General features: G+C 57.8%; 1 protein-coding gene across 1 annotated transcript in view; it reads left to right on the forward strand.

The window, feature by feature from the left end:
- Positions 1-18,193, forward strand: part of MYO15B (myosin XVB) — a 96,735-nt gene that overhangs the window by 70,139 nt on the left and 8,403 nt on the right. The window contains exons 38-58 of the mRNA XM_089771932.1: positions 833-929; positions 1,300-1,421; positions 2,431-2,609; positions 2,730-2,820; positions 3,381-3,588; positions 5,823-5,941; positions 6,728-6,787; positions 7,062-7,137; positions 7,949-8,067; positions 8,700-8,818; positions 9,373-9,514; positions 9,636-9,747; positions 10,180-10,340; positions 11,031-11,143; positions 11,273-11,336; positions 11,577-11,649; positions 12,394-12,470; positions 12,828-12,904; positions 16,702-16,832; positions 17,410-17,504; positions 17,705-17,782. Coding sequence (XP_089628058.1) covers positions 833-929; positions 1,300-1,421; positions 2,431-2,609; positions 2,730-2,820; positions 3,381-3,588; positions 5,823-5,941; positions 6,728-6,787; positions 7,062-7,137; positions 7,949-8,067; positions 8,700-8,818; positions 9,373-9,514; positions 9,636-9,747; positions 10,180-10,340; positions 11,031-11,143; positions 11,273-11,336; positions 11,577-11,649; positions 12,394-12,470; positions 12,828-12,904; positions 16,702-16,832; positions 17,410-17,504; positions 17,705-17,782 — 2,313 coding nt within the window. The remainder of the gene's footprint in view (positions 1-832; positions 930-1,299; positions 1,422-2,430; positions 2,610-2,729; positions 2,821-3,380; positions 3,589-5,822; positions 5,942-6,727; positions 6,788-7,061; positions 7,138-7,948; positions 8,068-8,699; positions 8,819-9,372; positions 9,515-9,635; positions 9,748-10,179; positions 10,341-11,030; positions 11,144-11,272; positions 11,337-11,576; positions 11,650-12,393; positions 12,471-12,827; positions 12,905-16,701; positions 16,833-17,409; positions 17,505-17,704; positions 17,783-18,193) is intronic.

The raw sequence follows: 18,193 nt of genomic DNA on the forward strand, positions 1-18,193 counted from the left end.
CGTGCTGAGTCCTGTCTAACGTCACTCCCTGAGGTTTAAAGAGGCAGGGCCAAAGGCAGGCGGGTTTGCCACTGACGTCAAAGAAGCGGCCATGTTTGCCAGTCCGTTCCCAGGCACACCCTGCCGGTTCCCTGACAACAGTGTCAAAAGCCTCAACACTCAGGCCATGTCTGTGCCTCAGGTACTAGGCTGGCGTCGCCGTGGTGACATTGGCAGGCTGTAGCGGAGACGCAGCCCCGGCTGGCAGACGGGGATTTTCCGTCACTGTAGGCACACAACCTCCCAGGCGGTGGTAGCTACGTTGACAGCAGCATCCTTCTGCCCTCCTAGCTGTGTCCGCCCTGGGCAGTAGGTCAGCACGGCTGCCGCACGCCGGCGTGTGGATTTTTCCGATCTCTGGGTGGTGTAGCTGGGTGACCGACGTTGTAAGCACTGACCAGGCCTGAGTCCCTTGCAGTTACCTGCCTTTGGGGTGGGGAAAGGGGTTTCGCCCTCTGTCACGCCTCCCTCCTCTGTTCTGGGCCCACCTTAGGGTCCCTTAGCGAGCGGAGTGTCCCTAGGGGTGCGTGCAGCTCAGCAGGAATTACTGTCTATTTCACAGCACGCTTGGCACAAACACTTTAAAAGGGGTCCCAGGCCTGGATCCATCCAACCACTCCTGGATTTGGGGGAAGCTCTGGATCTGGACTGGAATCTGAATGGCACCACTGGGCCCCATCTCAATGTGTGTGTGAGAGGGAGGCACAAAGGGGCTTCTGGGGTCAGCCAGGGCAGAAGTAAACACCCCATGTCCCCCTGCCGTCCTAACTGGGCTTGTTGGGGGCTGTTTTAGATGCACGCTGACCCAGAAGAGCAGCTGACGGACACTGACGAGGACTCAGTGTCCCCAGACACCTTCCAGCGGAAGATGGAGTACTTCCAGCGAATGGGTGAGCCACTGTCTGGCTGGGAATTTCACCCGCGCTGGGACCCAGCTCCTCTTGCGCGAGCCAGCCTGTTCCTGCGGCCGTTCCCAGGGCAGCAGCGTGAAGCCCGGCCCGGGAGCTGGATGCGCAGAGCTCGCTCCCAGCCCTCTGTGAGCCGGGGCAGAGCCTGGGGCAGAGGCTGGGCTGGTTCTGGTTCTGCACGGGTGGCTCGTAGGTTTCCTGGGGGCTCCTGTTGGGTTTGGGAGCATGTGTGTCTCCTGTTGGGGATGTGACCCCCACGCAGCAGCAGGGTAGCAAGCACAGGGCCTGGCACTCCGGGCCCAGACAGATCTTGCCTGCTCTGTGCTCACCCCCCGGGTCCTCCTCTCTTCAGGAGAGCAAAACATCCGGGTGAAGAAAGCCAGGTCCCCTTCCAAGAGCTCTGCAAGGACCCCTCCAGGAAATGCACAGCCGGCGGAAGAGAGGTCCAGCCCAGAACCAGAGAGAGGTGAGGCAGTGGGCCGAGGGGGGGCGGGGTGAGACTCCGGCAGCTCTTCTAATGCATGGCCAGACCCTAGGGGCTGAGCACCTGCACAGAGCCTGTTTCCTTATACTCCAAACTCTCACCATAGTCTGAGGACCCTACTTGGACCCTACCCATGCCCTCCCCCTGGCCCACAGACCCCTCCTTGCAGCCCACAGAGCAGCAGAGAGGCCCTTGAACTATGTGTTGGCAGCTCCACCCCACCCAATTGTGCCGGGGAGTCCTCGCGCTCCATGGCTGGGGACCCCAGAAATCCTGCTGTCCCCCTATTCTGGCTCAGTGGAAACATGCTGATCCCACTGCAGCTGGGGCCTCCTGCAGTTGTCAGTGACAGGGCAAGATAGGGGCAGCTGTGTTCCCTGTAAGCTGGGCGCTTGTGCGGCCGCTTAGGAGAGATTCAGATGCCACCCAGCTGATCAGCAGAGAGCCCATGGCGAGGTTTTTTGGTGCACAATCCCATGTGCCTCTGCACATAAACATTTATTCTGCACATGGGTAGAACAGATCTGCACATGGAGGGAAAACATTGGAGGGAACATTGGTGGCAGCGATCTTTCTGATCTGGAAGATCTGATCTGGGAACTTCTCCGCAGGCCTCTGAGCAACACCCAGATGCGATGCCTTTCCCTTGTCTCTCCCTGCTCTGCTCAGGCTTTGGACAGCCTTTCCCCGTCACTCTCCTGGTTGGCCGGGGCTGTGAACTCCGCCTTGGTCTCCCGCTCAGTTGTGCAGACTTGCATGCGTGTTCCCTGTTCAACCTCTCGCAGTCCTGGCCTGGAATGAAGCCGCGGATCAGGGAGGGCCAGGACAAGGGCTTTGGGTAGGAGGGTAGCTAGGAAAGAGTGATGGAGCCAAGGGCTCTGGAGCCCTGGAGCAGGGGGCAGGACACAGGAAGCAACTGTTAGTGGCAGAAGGGGGTTTCTCTTGTGCAGCTCCCACCGGCTCCATTGGTAAATGCCCTCCTGCCCTGCAGCCGCTGAGCCCCCGGCGCCACCTCCCGCACCAAAGCAGAAAGTGCAAGGGAAGAAGGAGAAGGAACCGCACCCTGGGGTGGCTGCCTTTCGGCCACCAAAGAGAGAGCCCAGCCGGGAGATTCGCAACATCATTAAGATGTACCAGAGCCGTCCAGGCCCGGAGCCACAGCCCATTGAGCCTGTCAGGTGAGGGGGTGGGGCGGGCACGGAAGGGAGGAATTGTCCCCCGGGCTCTCTGTGCGATTGCAGCAGCGCCATGAGCCCTGGGCACTAAACTGGGCCGGTTTGTCCCCTCTTGCCCTGCAGGAGGCCGTCCAAGACCTTCCTGAAGAAGAATGACCCCAAGAACGAAGCGCTGACCAAGCTGGGGATTATAAGCCTGGAGCCCCCAAATTCGGTGAGCCCTTCCCACGCCAGCACAGGTGCTCTTCTGGCTTCAGCATCCTCCAGCTTACAGTCTAGTGGTCAGAGGAGAGAACTGGGAGCCAGGACTCCTGACTCTGCCGCTGGCTGGCTGTGTAGCCTTGGGCAAGTCACCCAACCTGCCTAGCTATAGCACTTCCTTGGTAGGATGGGTTATGGGTCCCTAATGCTCATTGGTAAAGCCCTTGGAGATCTGTGGTGGGAGGCCCCGGGGTCCTGGCTGCAAGATGCACATTAGCATGTGTGCAGGACTGACCTCGGCAGAGACCAGCCTGGGGAGAGCTGCCCACCCGGCGCTGGCGTGGCCTGGGGGTCTTGGCAAGGGGATGCCTCTTTCCGCAGTGCTGCGGGTGGCTCCACCCCTAATGCATGTGGGCTGCAATTGACGTCTGTCTGTCTGTCACCTGGTTGCTGGTTGTGAGGCTTCATGTTGTTGCCAATGAGGTTTCTGCCCCGGGGCCCCTCAGCACCCTCCCCTGAACCCACAGCGGTGGCGTATGGCTGTATCTAAAACCTTTCTCTCCCTGCTCCCAGGCATCCTCTCCAGAGAAGAGCCCCAAAGGGGCTCCACCCCCTCCGCCCGCCAGGAAGGGCCAATCTACCGCATCCATCATGGAAAAGCAGCTGCCTCTCATGAACCTCTTTGGCCAGCCACCAGCCTCTGCTTCCCTCATTCCTCCGCCTCCCCCCATCCCGCCCCCGCTCTGCCCGCCTGCTGGCCAAGCCCTGCCAGAGCTGAAGGGTGAGCGGGGGCCTTTTCTTCCACAGCCTTTCTGTGCGGCACGAGTTTGCTGGGCCTCCCCCTCGTTCCCAGTGGGCACTTGGCCACGCATGTGAAGACAGCCGAACGGCCGGGACTGGACGGGCCATGGGCCCAGAACCAGCCTGTGCCCCACAGAGCAGCCCTTCTGCTCCAGCCATGCGGTGCCAGGGAGTCTCGTGACTGCTGTGGGTAAAACGAGGGGTCACCATCCAGCGCTGTGGACGGGGCCCCTTGGGCCAGCACTGAATGTGCTTTGCACGGCAGCTGGGAGGGAAGGCAGAAGGGCTGAGCAGATCTTACCACTGCAGCTAAGGAAAGGACCTTTGGGCTGAAACTCTGCCAAAGTCCAGCCCAGTTTCAGTCTGAGACTCGTTATCAAAGTGCAGGAAGCGTGGTGATGGACTTTGGAGTGGTGAGGAATGCAAAGCACAGGGATCCTGCCTTTCCAAGCCCTCCCCAGGGGCCAGGCCCCAGCCTCACAGCCCACTCCCAAGCATTCTGGCAAGTCTGAGAGCAGCATTGTTGAGTGGTTAGGGCAGAGCAGTGGCGTAGGCAGACTGGGCCCTGATTTAGGGTGGGGGGGCAAGGACAGGAGGGCAGGGCAGCAACCATTGGGGCCACCTCTCCTCATCTCCAGCACTACAGCGGGGGAGTGGGACTGGGGCTAGCCTGATCTGTGAGGCACTCCCGTTGGGGAACAGGATCGGGGCAGCATTGCTTCACTCCGCCCACCCAGCACTGCCTGGGGAGTGGGCTCGGGCCGCAGGTGGGCTCCACAGCTGGAGCCCTGGAAGGGAAGAGCTGGCACGCCCCATGCCTGGACCTCCTGGTAGACGGAGCTGGGCAAGCCCCTGCACCCCGACCCTGCTCCCCAGCAAGAGCCACAGACCGGCTGAGCAGGGCAGAGGGCGCTGTGGGTGGGCCTGGATGACAAGTGGGTGGGCCATGGCCCACTGTGCTCTGGTGGCACGGCCACGGATGGGCCTTAGGCCTCAGAGACGCAGCTAGGCTCTATCCAGGCCTGGCCATTTAGGGCTGGTCTGCCCTTAAAGCTTAGGTTGCCATAGCTACAGTGCTCAGTGATGTGGCAAATCCATAGCTGTGCCTCTACGGTCCACATGGTTTGGGCACGGTCTTGCTTGCTGGGTGGGCTCACTCTCGGGCTATACAAAGGGGTGATCCTTACGGATGTGCTCACTGAATTCTATGGGGGCTTTGCCTTTGATTGCAACAGGAGCCCGCATTCATAAATATTCATCGAGTACTTTATGGTCCTCCGTGGGGAGTGTGCTAATCTGGTGCAAAGCACGGTCATTACTGTAAAGAAGCATGCCCCTTGTCCTGAAACACTTACAACACTCCCTCCACGCCCAGCTCCCTGCTTGGTGATCATCATGGAACAGCCCGTTGGGGGTTGAAATTGCTCTGTTGTGAAAGACAGCCCCTCATAAGTACAACCATACGGGGTCAGAGCAAAGGTCCATCCAGCCCAGTATCCTGTCTGCTGACAGTGGCCAATGCCAGGTGCCCCAGAGGGGATGAACAGAACCCGTAATCATCCCTCTCCTGTCACTCATTCTCAGCTTCTGACAATCAGAGGCTAAGGACACCATTCCTACCTGTCCTCACTAATAATCATTGATAGACCTATCCTCCATGAATTTATCTAGTTCTTATTTGAACCCCGTTAAAGTCCCGAGCTTCACAACATCCTCTGGCAAGGAGTTCCACAGGTTGACTGTGTGTTGTGTGAAGAAGTACTTCCTTTTGTTTGTTTTAAATCTGCTACCTATTAATTTCATACCACACTGGTCTGGAAGATTGTATAAGTGTTTCTGTTAGATCATTCGACAACCAATCATTTTATAATGGCATAAAGTGAGGCCATATTCCAGTGGGTAAGCGCACGAGGGCAGCTGTTCCGCCTGGAACTTGGAATTGCCTGCCTCTCAAGTTCCTCATTTCTTCCCCTGGGATGGACTTTGCCTAGGGAGTCCCATATGTACACGTTGCCAGGTGTGACGGTCAGCCATGCCATGGCCCACTGTGTGCGCCCTGTCCCATGTGCAGCAAGCACAGGCTGGCCAGTGATTTCTGACAACGTGGCCCTTCGAGATGTTGCACGCCGCCCTCCTGTCCTGGGAGTCTGTGGCTGGGGCCGCAGCACTCCCACGGTGCCCAGAGCTCCCCTCACTGCCCTCTCCCCCCTCCAGGCACTGCTCGGGACCTGGCAGAAGAAGAAGCCGGCATCAAGACGCAGTTCTACAAGCTCACTGCCAGCGTCAGCTTCTCGTATGCTGCCACACCCTGGAAATTCTTCCTACGCAAAGAGGTATGGGCGCGGGGCGCCCCCTGCCAGAGGTGTCAGCTGGAGGGGAGTGGTGCAGGCACTATACGGAAGCCTGGCTGTGCCAGAGACAGTCCAAAACCAGCTGCAGTGAATACCCAACATGACCCAGTGAGCAGGGAAGGCCCTGAATGGGGTATCAGGACCCACATCCCCTGTTTCCAGCTTGCTGCGTGTCCCTGGCAAACCACTGCCCCATTCTGTGCCTCAGTTTCCCCACACGTGGGTGCCTGCCTTTGTAAAATACGTGCAATGGGGAAGGCACAGATAGAGAAGTGAGCTGTTTCTGTGAGCAGCCTCTTCACTCCTGGATCCTGGATGTCCCATCTGCCATGTCGTAACCCAGCATGTCAGGGAAATAGACCCACACAAGAGGAGGGCTGGGCTCGCGCAGAGCTGCAGGCAGGGCTTGGGGACGGTCCCAGGTCAGTGTTGGAACCAAGGGATGCTGCCTTCTCCAAGCCCTCGCCAGCATGGTGCCTGGATGAGCCCAGGTGGCTTGACTGATCCTCCATCTGGAGCCCTCTGATTCTGCCATTAACACGAGCACATGTGGGAGCTGAGCATGTGCTGAGACAGCCAGGCGTCTGCCATTGCTCTGCGGCTTTGGTGACAACCCTTTCTCCTCCGGCTCCCTGCTGGCTCTGTCCCAGGGTGACGCAGGACGCCGGCCCTTTGTCTCTGGTAGCACAGCTGGGGCACAAACAGCTCCCCTGTGACAGCTGCTCTTCAAGTCTAACGCTGGTGATGGTTCCCTTGTGTTTGCTGCAGGTGTTTTATCCCAAAGAAAACTTCAGTCACCCGTATTACTTGAACCTGCTGTGTGAGCAGGTAAGTGTAAGTGTGTGTGTGTGTGTGTGCAGGTAAGTGTGTGCGTGCATGTGCACACAGGTGTCCCATTCCATCCTCTGTTCACTAGTCTCTCCAACATGCTGCCTCCTTGTCTTCATTAACAACTTTGGTCCCTTGCCCGTATCTGCCCAAGCCATGTACCTGCTCTGTCCTTCCTGAGCCTCTAGCTTGCATGCTGCTTCCAAGACTCCACCGTGCGGGTGTGTTTTGGAGGCATCTCCAATGAAATCCCATTTGCTCGGTTCCCCTGCAGATCATGAAAGACACCTACTCTGAGTCCTGCATCCGGATCTCCAAGGAGGAGAGGCTCAAGATGAAAGACTTGTTGGGTAACTGGTGGCTTGGTTCTTGCCCCTGGCAGGGATACAGAGCTCCTGGCAGCGGGTGGGTTACATGGCAGAGCCTGGCGTGGCTGATGCTACAGGAAGCAAGAGCTGTATTGACACTAGCAGGAAGCTCGGTATTTACATAGTACATTTGTATCTGCAAAGCAGTCTGGGAACATTAACTAATCTCGGCAGCCCTGTGACCCAGAGACGCTTTAGCCCCCTTGTATAGGTGGGCAAACTGAGGCACAGAGCAGGAACATAGCGTTGCCCAAGGCTGCATCGTGAATTGGCGGCAAGGCCTGAATAGAAGCTTGGCCTCCTGGCCCCAGGCTGTCCCCATTATTTCTGTTACCTCAATGGGAGCCTCACTGGATGGAGCGGGAGTGTCGACCCTGAGCCTCGCACCTCAGCAGAGGCAGGCTGGCTTTGGGGATTGTGCTGGTGGGAAGGGAGCTGGAGGAGGGTGTGTTCAGACACGGGGGGCTTCCTTAGTCAGAAAGAGGCACCAGCAGTGGCAGGAAGGGGCAAGGGAAGTGCTTGCTGTGAGGAAAGCCAGTCGCACTGGTCCCAAGAAGGGCGTCCTGGTGTCCAGGGTCAGAGCTTGTCACCATAGCTGGGAATAGAGCAGGGCGGGGACCAGGTGGTCTCATTGTGGTGGCTCCAACTGCAAAATTCACCTCAGGATCCCAATCTCTGAAGCCGCCGTTGGTAGAGCACTTCTCTGCCTGAGCACCATCAGTGTGCTAACTCCTAGCGGCTGGGCTGGGCCGGGCCTGCCTTTGGTGACAGAGCTGCTTTCTGTTCCCGGCAGCGGAGTTCCGGGTCGGCAAGGAGGCCTCCTTCAGTCTAGAGGACGGGATAAAGAAGAGGATTGTGGTGGCTGCTCGGGATAATTGGGCCAATTATTTCTCCCGGCTCTTCCCAGTCAAGGTAAGTCTGTCTCGCTCCAGACCCAAGCCCTGGATCAGCAGACACCCCCGTGAATTTAGGGATAATTAGGGAATGCAAATTCAAACACAGGCCCAGCTCAGTGTGTGTACAATCCCCACTGCCAAACCTCTCCCACTGTAGGGTATTAAAAACCCAGATTCTGCAGCTCTGGCTCATTTTGAATCCCTGCCCATCTGTCATACGTGTCCTGACTCCTGCAATTCCATGTTCTCGCTTCGCTTGTCCGTGCCTTGCTTTCCCTGTCCCGTTCTGAGCATTTGTCTTTTTCTCCTTGTCTGTCTGTTCACCTCCCTCCCCTCGATTCTCACACCTCCCCCTGCCCTGGTGCTGTGCATGGTGCCTGCTATCCCCTCATTGCCTGCGAGTCCGTTCCACCAGCATGCCCCCGTCCGCCTCACTGACTCCCGTCCGTTGGCCTCTGCCTGTATCTGCTGGGCCTGTTGGTTGTCAGGCTGGTGTAGAACAGTCCCCTGAGGCCAGGCAGTGCCTTGTCATCTGTACGTTTGGCAGGACAGGTCTCCTCAGATGCGTCCTTTCAGACAGGGCCCATGCTAAGGTCTCTGCTGGGGGCTTGAGGCCAAGACCTGCCTCTGGGCGGATTTTTCTTTCAGGGGGAACACGGAAGTGACGTGAAGCTCCTGGGTGTTTCTCACCGGGGACTCCGGCTGCTGAAGATTGCAAACGAGCCCGGCTTCAGCCCGAAATACCTGAAAACCCTTGGCCAGTACAGGTGAGGGGCCAGGCCCAGAGGTGCCTTTGGGAGGAGCCAGTTTTAGGGCTTAGATTTGCAGAGCCTGGGTCCTGCAAGGCGGCAGGGCTGGGCCATTGCTCCACTGATGGGCTGTCGGTCAGCTCTGGCTTTGCCCTCGTGGGCCATATAGAACGTGCTCTGCAGCACTGGCAGGCAGAGCTCTGTGCCTGCAGCAGGAGACAGGCGGGTGGTACCTGCAGAGGGTCTCAGGTCAGAAGAGGCGACCTGTCTACACACGGCTACTGGTCGCATGCCGCTCGGCTGCTGGGGGTGATTTTTGTGGGCCAGCCCTGTCAAAGGTTTGAGGCTGTTGAGTTTCCTTCCAGGCCTCTCCCTGTCCCGGGCCTTGTGTTTCGTGTGCAAGGTCTGAGTCTTTCCTCCTCCCGGGGCAGTAGCACACGGGATTGTGATGCTAGCGAATCACTGAGCAGCCTTCCTGCTGTTGGTCGCCCTGGTGATACACGTGTGGGGGAGCCGCCCCCCCCCCCCCCCAGCCCGGTGCCGGTGGCTGGAGCGTGCTTGGCCGTTTTCAGTTTTGCAGACGTGCTGTTAGTGGAGCTGAGGGGCAGCCACAGCCTGGAGTTCTCCATGAAGAACGAGCAGCTGATCCTACACTCGGCGAAGGCCCCGCAGGTCAAGGCCATGGTGGAGCTTTTCCTCCAGGAGCTGAAGCAGGTGAGGGAGCGGCGGAGGCACGGCAGGAAGCACGTGTGGACCCAGCACGGTAACGTGCCGTACGAGGGCTCGTCGGTCTCTCGGGAGACAGGCGGCCCTGTCACTGCCCCTTCCCCCGCAGGACTCCGACTACGTCATCGCTCTGCGCAGCTACGTCACGGATGACAAGAGCCTCTTGAGCTTCAAGAAGAACGACCTCATCCGGTTACTGCCCATGCAGGGGCTGGAGCCGGGTGAGCGCGTGGATCTGAGCTGGGCAGAGTGGGAGTCGACACAAGGTGGCAGGGCCTGGACCTGGCGCCACGCGGGGGCTGTTCCTCTATGTAATATGGGGAACCAAACCAGACCCAGGCGAGAGGAGGGTTAGGGCTGGACTGCCCCCGCCTAATACCAGAACCGGCAGAGCCCCACCCAATAGGATACCAGGGAGACCCTCTAGGGCCCTTTCCATCATCACCTGCCACCCTCCTGCCCGGCTCTTACTGAGCGACGCCGGGAAAGACACATCCCCGCTCTGTGCCTGTTTCCCCACCCGCATGGCAGGGGAGTTACCCCGGGGGAGCTGTGCAGCTCCGTCCAGCCTGTAAAGCCCTGAGGTGTAGCCGGATGGGGGGACCCGCTCTCTCCCGGATGCCGTTGTGCTCATTTGTACCGACCTCTGGCAGGCTGGCAGTTCGGCTCCATTGGCGGCCGCTCCGGCCTCTTCCCCGCTAGCATGGTGCAGCCTGCGGCAGCCCCTACTTACCACAACACCCACAGGGACCGACAGGAGCGGCTCCCGAAGAGCCTGAAAAGAGACAAGCTGGAGACGAGTGCTAGCAGAGAGGTGAGGCCTCTGGTGGGATGGGGAGCCACAGCTGGCTCTGGAATGGCTATGGGTGACATTCTCCAGCCAGGCAGAGGGAGGTATCCAGGGGGAGGGTCCTGCCAGTGACTGACACCCAGATGGAAATAGAGTTGTACAGATGAGAGGAAGGATGGTCTAGTGGTTGGGGCACCAGCCAAGGCTTGGTAGGCTCCAGTTGAGTCTCTTACTCTGCTGCAGACTGCCTGTGTGATCTTGGTTGAATCACTTAGCCCCCTGTGTCTCAGGTCACCCTCTGAATTATGCAGGTAGGAGCACAGTCCTTCCGCACCTTAAAGGCTGTGAGCCGTGTTCCCGCTAATCTTTTCCACCCATGTGCAGAATAAATGTTATGTGCACTGAGGCCCGTGTGAATGCGCACGACCAATAAAAATGAAAAAGTCCCGCCGTGGGTGTTCTGTTAATCAGCTGGGCGGCATTTGAATCTCTCGTGAGTGGCCGCACAAGCACCCAGCTTACCGGGAACCCTGGCTGTGAGGTGCTCAGATCCAGCGGCCAGGGGAACAGATAAGCATCTTAACTAGACCCGGAAGGGCAGGGGGACCCACCTGGGAAGGGAGAGGGTCCTACAAAGGACACCTGGGGAGGGGGGATGCTGACTGGTGGTGGGGAGGCTAACATCGGTGGCGGGTCTGGTATCTGCCCCCTCAGAGCTCGGTCCTCAGCCTGGAACCGGAAACCCCCTACGCTGTCTTCGCCCCGGATGCCGACCACTACACCATGGTGGAGTTTGCCACGGCGCACTTCCGGGAGGCCCAGTCCACGTGAGTACCTGGGCCCCTTCTGCACACATGTGTGTGTGTGTGCATGGGTGTGTGCCCTCGCATGCAGCCCTTCCTCTGCAGAGGGAGCGGTGGGCGTCTCCTGTGCCAAACACATGCCCCTCTCTCTAGGCCGGGACTGAAGGGGGTGAGCGCGGAGAGGAGGAACCCAGCTGCCCTGGTCGAGCACACCAAGGTGGGTGTATTTGGGGGTTGGGGAAGGAGAGGGAGACTGAAGCTGGAACTTCAGCCCAGGGGCCGCCTGCCCCTGCCCCAGACGGGGTGGTGTGTTTATTGGGGGGGTTGTTTCGGGGCAGGGGCTGGCAGGCCGGACTCCCGGTACTTGCAGGATGCGCTGGCCACGCAGGGATTTCCTGTGCTGCCTGCACTTCCCAGCAAGGCCAGCCAGTCACGCTGCTCTGCTCTGGCTCGGCAGGTCCCCATCCAGGACTCTCTGCTTCCCTACTCCGACACCGAGACCAACGAGCTGGCGACAAGGAGCTTCATGAGTAAGTCGCTGCCCTGGGGGAGGGGGAGCCTAGAGCATTCCCATCTCTGACCACCACGACCCTGCTAGTCATGGCCAGTGGCACTTGGTGAGGGGTTTGGGGGGCCATGTGACCTCCCTCCTGCTGGGTTAGGGCCGGTACAACCCCATGCCACCCCAGGCCCTGCCTTTCCTCTCCCCCGCTCTCTCCGCCCTGTCCTTGCTCCGCCCCTACCTTGTCTCTTCCCCCAGCCAAGGCAGCCCAAGAGAATAGCGGGGCCAGGGATCTGGGGTCAGCGGCAGGGGTCCAACCTCCCCTCCTCCACACTCTCCAGCCACGGTGCGGTAGGTGGAGCAAGGCGGCCCCAGCTGCTTTGCTCCCCTGGCTGCGTTGTTCTGCTCTCGCTGGGGAGTGCAGGCTGGTCCCACCCTTGCCCCGAGTGGTGTGGCCAGGAGAGCAAAGTAGCTGGGGACACCTTGGTCTGCTCCCCCTGCTGGTGCCTAGAAGGGGCTGGTCGTTGCTGCTGGGCAGCTCTCCCTGCCCAGGATGTCTGGGGGCATGTAACCCCTTGTGCCCCCCTACGCATCACCCCTGGCACTGGAGCCACCAAAACACGTCTGCACTTGCACCGGAGATGAGATTGTGTTCTAGTGTCTGGACCCACACCCCTGCCCCTGGACGCACCAGGAATCAACCACACACCAGGTTTCCAGCCCCACCTTCCACCCAGCCAGTCTCAATCTAATGTTGGCTCCTGCCTTGCAGCTTTGATGAGGTTCATGGGAGACCAGCCAACCCTCAAGAGCCAGCCCGAGATCGATTGTGTCTATGAGATTCTTAAGGTGTGTGTTCCTCCCATGGGGAACGGGCCAGGGGGCTGAAGGGAAATGGAAGCCATGAGCGAGGCTCTCCAGGGAACAGGGCTGTGTGGTCAGAAATCCGGGCCATGGCCTCCTCCGGGGGAGAGGTGGAATCTGAATGGGGGTTGGGGAGAAGGAGAACCCATGATTTCACCTCCTTGGGCATCTCTCCATAGACATGTGGACTCCAGTCCCTGCTGGGCCAGCTGGCCCCAGTCTCAGGAAGTCTCAGAGGCCAGTGAATGGGAACCCCTGGGTAGATTTTGGGGAGGCCCTGAGAGTCCCTGGGATATGAGACTTGGAGCTCTGGCCCCTCTGATGTTGGGCTCCCCTCTGCAGCTCTGCAAGGAGAAGGAGAACCTGCGCGATGAGGTTTACTGCCAGGTCATCAAGCAGCTCACGCAGAATCCCAAGCCGTGAGTACCGGGCTTGTCCGTGGCAGGAGATGGGCACGTGCCCTGGCTGGAGAGTGAATCCCGGAGAACACAGGGAGGCAGCCTCCTGGCTGTATGGCTGTGATGGGACCGGGGAGCCTGTTTTGTGGCCACAGAGAGGGTGATGAGTGTGGGGAAACCCTGCACTGGCAGGAGGGATGAGGGGTGGTGCCCACAGAGAGCCAGGGACACTTCAGAGCATAGTTTTGCATCCTTGCCCATCCTGGCGAATAGCCCTTCATGGACCTGTCCTCCATGAACGTACCTAGTTCTTTTCTGAACCCTCTTCTAGTCTTGGTCTTCACAACATCCACTGGCGGGCTGTGCATTGTGTGAAGCACTTTCCTTTGTTTTAAACCTGCTGCCTCTTAATTGAATTTGGTTTCCCCTAGTTCTTGTGCTGTGTGGAGTAAATAATACTTATTTATTTTGTCCCCACCTGTCCTGATTTTATAGGCCTTGATCATATCCTCCGTTAGTCGTCTCTTTTCCAAGCCAAAAAGTCCCAGTCTTACTAATCTCTCCTCAGATGGAAGGTGTTCCCTACTTGTGGTAATTTGTGGGGTAATTTTCTCAACTTTTTCTAATTCCAATACATCTTTTTTTGAGATGGGGCAACCAGATATACACACCCTAGTCAAGGTGTGGGTGTGCCCTGGGTTTACATGGAGGTGTCATATTTTCTGTGTTACGCTCTGCCCCTTTCATAATGAGTCCCAACATTCTCTTCACTTTTTGATGGCTGCTGCCCATTGAGTGGATATTTTCAGAGAACTCTCCATAATGGCTCTCAAGATGTCAAGAGACGGTCTAGAGGGAGCGTGGTCCTGCCACGAGTGCAGGGGACTGGACGTGATGATCTCTTGAGTCATAGAATCATAGAACACTAGAACTGGAAGGGACCTGAGAGATCATCGAGTCCAGTCCCCTGCCCCATGGCAGGACCCAGTACCATCTAGACCATCCCTGATAGGTGTCTATCTAACCTGCTCTTAAATATCTTCAGAGATGGAGATTCCACAACCTCCCTGGGCAACTTATTCCAGTGTTTCACCACCCTGACAGGCAGGAAGTTTTTCCTAATGTCCAGCCTAAACCTCCCTTGCTGCAGTTTAAGCCCATTGCTTCTTGTCCTATCCTCAGAGGCCAAGGAGAACAATTTTTCTCCTTCTTCCTTGTGACACCCTTTTAGATACCTTAAAGCCTCTATCATGTCCCCTCTCAGTCTTCTCCTTCCAAACTAAACAAGCCCAGTTCTTTGTCTTCCTTCATAGCTCATGTTCTCTAGACCTTTAATCATTCTTGTTGCTCTTCTCTGGACCTTCTCCAATTTCTCCACATCTTTCTTGAAATCTGGCACCCAGAACTGGACACAATATTCCAATTGAGGCCTGATCAGCGCAGAGTAGAGTGGAAGAATGACTTCTTGTTTCTTGCTCACAACACTCCTGTTAATACATCCCAGAATCATGTTGGCTTTTTTTGCAACAGCGTCACACTGTTGACTCATGTTTAACTTGTCATCCACTATGACCCCATGATCCCCTTCTGCAGTACTCCTTCCTAGACAGTTGCTTCCCATAAACAGATTGTTCCTTCCTAAGTGGAGTACTTTGCATTTATCCTTATTACACTTCTTTAATAAGTCTTTTGAAGTTATTCTTCTAACTTCTGAAGTCTTTTCCAGTTCTGTGATTCTATGAAAACCTACCTTGAGTGGTACCAGCTAAGTTAGACCCCATCATTGTATACGTACAATGGGGATGAGGTTTTCCAATGCTCATTATTACTCTGCATTTGTCAACGTTAGTTTCATCTGCCATTTTGTTGCCCAATCACCTTACTGTTGATTCAGGAGCAGGGGCAGGGAGTCAGTTTTCAGCTATTTCATCAGCAAGTGCAGTGCAGAAATGCTGGGCCTGAGAATGCCCTGTCTTGTGCTGGTGTAAATCGGGAGTAAATTCCCTGCAATCTGTGAATTTATCAGGGTGCAAACATGGTGAGCCCCACAACAGAACCGTGATTGTCTGGTGCTCATACCCTGCCCTGTGCGTTGTCACAGACCGTGTGGTTTATCAGGGCCCCTTGTGGATGCCTGTGAGCTCCTTGCGGATGCGCCCTGTCTGCCCAGCCGCCCAGGGCAGGGCTCTGCAGAAGTTAAACAGCAACTGGGGCTGGGGTTAGTCCCTCAGTCACAGTGGAACATGCTCGGGCGTGTCTCAGCTCTGAGACATTACAGGGGTCACATTACAGGTGACCCCTGATCGCACTGGTGCATTGAAGAGTCCCAGTTAGCACTTTATTGAGCTCCTGATAAGCTCCTGATGGCTCAGGTGTGCCTGTGTTCCTGGAGCTGCTGCTGGGTTGGCTACTGGCACATGTTTTTTGTACCTTCGCTCTGCTCTTCCGGGGACAGATGTGTTTGGCACCTCTCCAGGGACTGCTGAGCCAAGGCTGACTGGCACCTATCACTGCCTCCATCCAAGCAAAGGAGGTGTGGCCACAATACCTGTGTCTGAGGAGGAAGGGGATTCCTTTTATGCTACCCAGTGTGGCAGGGTGCTGAGTGAGAAGCACTTCATCAGCCCCCCTGCCACCCCAGTCCCCATCAAGGGATGGAGGCTGGTTGAATAGCCCTGGGCCTGCCTGGTAACTGGCTGCACCTGCCAGCCTCATTAGCCAGGGGTATGAAAGCCGGGAGGAAGCCAGAGAGGGGAGGCGAGGGAGAGAGAGACCAGGCCCAGACGAGCCAGGAGTGGTCAGGGCTGCTCTTGGCAAAGTTGGCTGTGAAATTTGAACGTGGTGGTGGGAAGCCACGTGTAAATACAGAACACGGGTGTCGCGTAAGCTGAAGCATTCCAGGCTGGTTTGGGAGGCCAGCAGGGACCGAAACCAGAGAGGCAGCGTGGGCCTCGCCACACACAGCGTAACTGCCTCCCCTCTAGGGCTGATGTACCAGGGTAACTGAGGTAGCGCGACTGTAGAGGAGGCCTGAGTGCACAGGGACAGGGCCCAGCACAGCAGGTCACTGATCCGTGAGGTGCTGCTCACACTGAGCCCTGGCCTGGAGTCGGTTCACTGGCAGCTGCTGAGCTCCTTTGTCTGTCTGAAATGATGGCGGGAAACAGTCTCATGTTTCCTGCTCCATTCTGGTTCATGTGCCTTCCTGGTCACCGCAGCAGAGCCACGTCACTCGCTGCCAGCTGTGCTCTGCCGGGGGACAGCGGTGTGTGCAGTGGAGGGGTTTTTCTCTTCCTCCATCAAATCCTTCTGCCAGCATCCATGTTAGACATCCTGGTGCTGTCTGAGCAGCGGAGCGGTCATCTGCTGAGGCCCCTCCTCCCCTTCCTGAGCAGGACGGACTGATGGACAGACACACTCTTTCTCTCTCAAGCTTTGAGTCCCCACCCCCACTTAGATCCTGAGATTGACTAAAAACTTACGAGATTGTGAAGAATTATCCCTGGCAGGTTCCCTCTGTCGACCTCCCAGTCCTGGAGCCGGTAGGGGTCAGTTTTCAAGCTTTTCCTTTGCAGCCTGGGCAAGATTCCTATTTGATTGTACATGAAAGCTGAGTCCTTCCTCTGATCATGTGGCTCCAGGAGCCGGGGCTTTAAGAACCACCCCAAATATTACAGGACGCCCGATTAAAACTGTGAATTGGTGACGTTGTTTTTAGTTCTCCTCAATCCCCTTCTCCCCCTGAGGGGATTCCTCCCCCTGCCTCCCTCACGACCATACCTCGCTGGTCCAGTGTCCTGTTTCTCTGTACCCTGCAGGGACAGCTGTATCCGCGGCTGGCAGCTCCTGAGCCTGCTCACCGGCTTCTTCCTTCCCTCCAGCACCTTGATGCCATACGTCACCAAATACCTGCAGGAAGCCAGTGCCGATCCAGCCAGCGTCCACCATGGTACCAGCTACTTCCCAGCCCTGGCTCCTTGCCCCAGTGGTGGGGTGGGGTGGCTTGGTTAGGCCTCCCTCTCCCCAAGAAAGCGGCTGCTCTGGGGGAGTTGGGGGGCTGACAGAACACTTGGGGTACTGAGGTCACACACACACTTAATAGTTCTAACTTCACAGAGGACGATCCATGCACAGAACTGGGCCATGCAGGTTCAGCAGCTTGTGACTGTAAAATTGCTGAGTTACATGACCTGTTTTGCATAAAGCACCTTTGAGTTATGCATATTCCTAAACCAATTACCATAAATCCGGGAGGGGGGCTCTTCCTCCCTCCTGTGCCCCTGAGAGTCCCCTGGACCTGCAGCACAGCCTGGGGCAGGTGCCTCTGTGTGTCGGATACAGGCTCATGGCCTGGTGGAGGGCGGTGCTGCCTGGCTGGATTTCTGAGAGGGAGGGCTCAGGTGTTTCTTCACTAGAGCTGAGGCCTTGATCTGGGGCTAGTGCCTGCAGGCTGACTGAGCCCGGGAGGGCTCCCCCGCTCAGAACGTCCTCTTCCTCGGCTTGCAGCGTCTTTGCCTTTCCCACAGATCTAGCCAGGGGCTGCTATGGCAACCTGCGGAAGATGATCATGTATGGTGGGCGCCGGTACCTGCCCTTCCACATGGAGATGGACGCGTTTCTGGTACCTGGCGGGGGAGGGGTGGGGTGCCTTGAGCATGCCGGGAGGGGCTGCATGGGGAGGGGGGAGCTGTGTAGGGCAGAGGAGGTGGGGTGGGCGCCATGGGACCCGACGGGTGCGGGGGGTGGGAGGCGAGTGTGTGGCAATGGTGCGGCGCGGGTGCACTGCTACCTTTCTAGCTGACCCTGTGCTTTCCCCGGCAGAAGGGGCGCGGCTCCCGCCGGATGGTGATCACCCTGCCCGGGGTGCTGGAATACAGCACCAAAATCAGGACGTTCACTGTGAGTGCCCCGCAGGTTCGGGCTCTAGGGCACCGGGGGATGGGCAGCATTAGCTGGCCGCATGGCTGGGCCAAGCCAGGAGCCGGTTCCAGCCTTGGGACTTGTTTGGCGCCTCACCGTGTCGGCTGGTACCAGGCTTGCTCCGGGCTCCCTCCTGGGATGTGACAGCTCCAGCCACTCACAAGGGCCGGCCCTGTGCCAGGCAGGCCCCGGGGCCGTGTGTTCGTGCAAAGGCTCCTTAGCAGGGCGCTGTCTGAGCCACGACCCCTCCACAACTCTGGGGACTGGCGAACCGCCTCATCGGGCTGCGCTTGCCAGGGCCCTGGCTGCTCCCAGAGTCCTGCCCGGGCCAAAGGCACGCCGAGCTTTCTGGGCTCAGTGGAGCTGAGTCAGAATCATCCCCTGGGCACC

Source organism: Pelodiscus sinensis, chromosome 20 (genome assembly GCF_052426305.1).
Source record: "Pelodiscus sinensis isolate ZL-2025 chromosome 20, ASM5242630v1, whole genome shotgun sequence".
Taxonomy (NCBI): domain Eukaryota; kingdom Metazoa; phylum Chordata; order Testudines; family Trionychidae; genus Pelodiscus; species Pelodiscus sinensis.